General features: G+C 43.2%; 1 protein-coding gene across 1 annotated transcript in view; it reads right to left on the bottom strand.

Annotated features, from left to right (window-relative positions):
- Window positions 1–2,423, bottom strand: part of CLSTN2 (calsyntenin 2) — a 611,561-nt gene extending 609,138 nt beyond the window's left edge. The window contains exons 1-2 of the mRNA XM_006900346.1: window positions 2,405–2,423; window positions 2,142–2,264 (exon numbers count right to left, since the gene is read on the bottom strand). Of these exons, the coding sequence (XP_006900408.1) occupies window positions 2,142–2,264; window positions 2,405–2,423 (142 nt within the window). The remainder of the gene's footprint in view (window positions 1–2,141; window positions 2,265–2,404) is intronic.
- Window positions 2,424–4,652: the final 2,229 nt, after the last annotated feature.

Consider the following 4,652-nt stretch of genomic DNA (forward strand, 5'->3'; position numbering starts at 1 on the left):
TTAACTGACATGACAAACCACAGAGCCTCTGAAATGTGTGTACAAACAAGAAAGATAGAAGGGGAAGGGAGGAACAGGTGGTATGAAAAAAGGGGAGAAGACGTAGTGACATAGGACCACCTCCAGAAAAGGTCCGTATATACCCCATGCTGTTGCTGTTGTTGTTATCGCTTGCCACTCATAGCTGCCCTATGTACAACAGCTCTGAACCCTGTTCTATCCTGAGACAAATTTATTATCTCAGACACACCTACCCCCATTATCCCAGTCATTGAGTCAATCCATCTCATCCAGGGTCTTCATCTTTTTTGCTCTCCCTTCACCCTCCCAAACATGATGTACCTCTCCAAGGACTGGTCGGTCCCTCTTTGCAACATGTCCAACATTTATGAGACAGAACTTCAGAATCCTTGCTTCCAAGGAGCAGCCAGGTTTCACCCTTTCTAGGCTGAACCGGTTTATGCCATGTGAGGTATCTCGAAAAGAAAGGCCAGAGAACTCCCAGCCTGGTAAAAAGGGCGTGGAGAAGATACTTGAGCACAGAAGTACAGAATTTACTCTTCCAAGAGAGTATGACTGAGCTGGGACTTCTGAAGATGAGTGTATATATGTATAGAGTGTACGTATGTATAGAGATTCCCCAACTTTAAATACCACAGTAAAGCACCGTGAGAGACATATGGTCATCATTCTGCAAGCAGAGAGCATCTACTTCACACTCTGCAAGAATGCTTATGAGTTTATCATCACATCAGGCGGAAAGTCTCCATTGAACCCATTCGTCGCTCCTTTATAATGTTCTGAAATGAGTAAAGGGCTTTCACCATCCTTATCTGTTAGAAATGCAACACAAAAGTTTTGGGGGTTTTTTGCTTTATTTTGTTGACTGCCTTCGAGTCAAGAACACCACACAGCGACCCTATTTAAAAAAAGCCTGAAGCCTTTCGACAACTATTCACATTTATCAAAGTTCATAGAGTTTCCAGAGGCATGTTGTTCTGCTTCCAAACCTGTCTGAAACTGGGAGCTCCACCAAACCTCGTCCACCATGGGTAACCTTTATGGCATTTGACACCCCAATGGCACAAGGTTCAACATCACAGCAACCCCAAGCTACCTCAGCACAGCATTCTTTCCATAAAGATGAGATTAAGGCAGCTGACGCCCTTCCGGGAGAAAGGTGCAAAACAAAAGTCATTTTTATTCTGCCCAAGTAGCTCATAATGTAGCAGACAAACTGTCAGAAAAAAAATAGACTTCATTATGGTGAAAACCTCGGCCTGGCACCCATCTATCATAAAGCAATCTTCTAGAAATCTTGAAAACCTTCATTACATTTCCTGTCTCTCTTCTGACAGTTACGAAATGTTAACAATATTACTCATGATACAAGCATCTTCAGAAACTCTTTGTACGATCCTTCTTTCCCCCTGCCACCACCTATCCTCTGTTCTTCGCCAAAATCATGGAAATATGTGACATATCCATATTCTTTGCACAGCCCTCCTGGTACCTGATCCTTCCAGGACACCACAGGAGAAAATCGGGGTAGTCACTATAGTATGTGACTAAGATAATAAGAAGGCTCTCTAGACACACACGGCAGAGAACAAAATAATACGGTCTGGCATTCCTCCTCCAAATGCCGTACCCAATTAGAAATCCAAGAGCCAGACCTTAAAGTACCCAGGACAAATTTTATCCTTTGTCCTTTTTTCCCCCCAGGATTTTTTTTTCCCAAATCTAACATGCTACATAAAAGTCTCCACTTGTACTGATAAAGAAATAGAGAGCAGGGACAATGGGTCACACGATTTCTCAAGTTGATCATGGAGTCAGCTTTGTAAGGGAAAGTCCTTCACAATCTTAGCACACCAAATCCTCTAACTCCAGGAATTTGCTAGCCCTGGGAAGAACAGCATATACGTGTCTGGCATTGGCAGGGACACCAAAGAGAAAAACCATTCAAAGACAAAGAAGTCCCATGAGCAGCCACTCAGCTGGGTGACAGCACACAGCTATCAGGGCACAGTGTCCTTTAAGAGATGAAGGGGTGTGTCAAATACTATACAGCCTTGACCGAAGTTTCTTAATGTGTCTCCAAGCACAGCCAAGTGCAACCACGACAAGCATCATCTTACCTGCATAAGGAACTGGAGCATCTTTATCCAGGGCTACCAGTGGTGGGTCCAAAATGACTGTGTCGTTGTTCTCAGTTATGACGCCATGATACGAAGTCTCAATCCAGGGCTTGTGCTTGTTGACTAGAGAAAAGTAGGAGAAAGAAACATAACAAATAAAAAGACTGATCTTGAGATTGTTGTTTGAATACTGTTCCCATGTACCCCCAAGATGGAAACAACTCAGAGTTGACCCTCCAGTGAGTTCCAAAGGCTGTGGTCACACCAAAAGAGATGGACCATCTTTCTCCTGGGCAGTAGTAGCTGGTGGATTTAAACCACCCTAATATCTTAATATCTTGTTCACAGCTTCAGTTTGCTCGGCTCCACGGTCAACACTCTTGACACCAGCAGCCAGGAAATCAAAAAACGTATTGCGATGGGAAAGTCTGCTGTTAGAGACTTCTCTAAAGTACTCAAGAGCAAAGGTGTGTCTCTAGAGACTAAAGTGCGCCTGATACAGGCCATGGTCTTTGCAATCACTTGTTATGCATCAGAGAGTTGGACAATGACTAGGAAGAATAGAAGGAGAATTGATGCCTTTGAGCTGTGGTGCTGGAGAAAAGTATTGAATGTACCATGGACTGCCAAGAAAACAAACAGATTCATCCTAGAGAGGGTTAAACCAGGCTACTCCTTGGAGGCAAGGATTCTGGGGCTTCGTCTGACATACTTTGGACATGTTTTAAGGAGATACAGGTCTTTAGAGAGGGACATCATGCTTGGGAGGGTGGAGGGACAGCGCAGGAGGGAAAGACCCTCTATGAGGTGGATTGATTCAGTGATGGGTAATCAGGATGGGTGTGTCAGAGGCCATGCGATTGGCACAGGATAGAGCAGGGTTTAAGGCTGTTGTACATAGGGTTGCTATGAGTCGCAAACGACTTGATGGCACATAACAACAACAACAACAACAACAACAACATCATCATCTTAACAGAAGGCATGAGGTTTGAATTCACACAGGAAAAAGATGGTCCATTTCCTCTTGTACAATTAAACTGCCCCTGAAAACCAGTAGAGGTTCAAATCTGAGTCAGTTCTGACTCAACAGTACATAACCACAGCAGCAAGCTGCATAGCACTGTTAATGTCATGCCTTTGCCCTCTAAAGGGCTCTATTATAAATACCCCGTGAATGACAGTGAGCATGTTAGCCCCATTTTACACTCCTGGGAGCTACAGAGGCCTTCGGAGAGATTCAACAAATCACAGATAAGGGAAGGGGCAGCTCTGAGAATCAAACAAGGTGTGTTGTTTCAAGACTATGAATATTTTATCCACAGAAATCACATTATTTATATTGCTGAATGTCCAATGTTGTTGTTGTTACCGTTGATGTTAGGTGTTGTGACGTCAAGTATGATTCATAGCGAACTTATGAACAACAGAATCTGTCCTGTCCTGTGCCATCTTCACATCCCCTGACATACTAGAGCCCATTGCAGCAGCCACCAAGTCAATCCACCTGGTCAAGGATCAAGGGTTTTCCTCTCCTTCTCCAAGGAATAGCCCCTCCTAGCAACATGTCTGAAGTATGTGAGGTGAAGCCTCATCATCTTTGCCTCCAAAGAGCACTCTGGCCGTACCATCTCCAAACCATATCTGTTTGTTGTTTTGGCTGTCCATGGACTGTTCAGCACTCTTCTCCAACACCACAGTTCAAAGGCATTAATTCTTCTTCTCTCCTCCTTATTCATTGTCCAGCTCTCAGATGCATAGCGAGTGATTGGAGAGATCATAGCTTGAATAAGGTGCATTTTAGCCCTCAAATGGACGTTATCACTCCTCAATAATTTGGAGAGGTCTCTAACTGAAAACTTTCCCAGTGCAATGCATCTTTTGATTTCCTGATTGCTGGTACCAAGTGTCTTAATTGTGGATCCAAGTAAAATGAAGTTGTTGATAGTTTCAATCTTTTCTCCATGTATCATGACACTGCCTATAGGCCCAGTGATAAGAATCTTTGTCTTCTTGGCACTGAGATGTGATCCATACTGAAGACTGTATTCTTTAATCTTCTGCAACAAAGGCTTCAAGTCCTTCTCACTTTCAGTGAGGAAGGTTGTGTCATCTGTATAATAAAGATCATTGATGAGTCTTCCTCTGATCCTGGTACCACATTCCTCTTCATAGAGTCCAGCTGCCCAATGTAGGTAGACGCCATTTAAAAATCAATGGAAAGCTTTTATTTGTGCGTGCTATGATCCTCTAATAGATGCCAGTTTCAGAGTCAAAGTCCTTTATCTAGTAACAAACCAGCATATAGTGTCCTGAGATTTCTGATCTCAATCTAATCTGATCTACCACTAGAAACTAGGAAGAAATTATATCTATTATACATTGCTATATATATTATACATTGCTATATATAGTATCTGGAAGCAGGAGCGGCATCCACTTCCAAAATGGCTTGCCTCTGGAAACTCTATGTACGAACAGTGCTCAGGCTGTTCGTTCATAGGGTTGCTA

Source organism: Elephantulus edwardii, unplaced genomic scaffold, assembly GCF_000299155.1.
Source record: "Elephantulus edwardii isolate Elephantulus edwardi_28Jun2011 unplaced genomic scaffold, EleEdw1.0 scaffold00281, whole genome shotgun sequence".
NCBI lineage: Eukaryota > Metazoa > Chordata > Mammalia > Macroscelidea > Macroscelididae > Elephantulus > Elephantulus edwardii.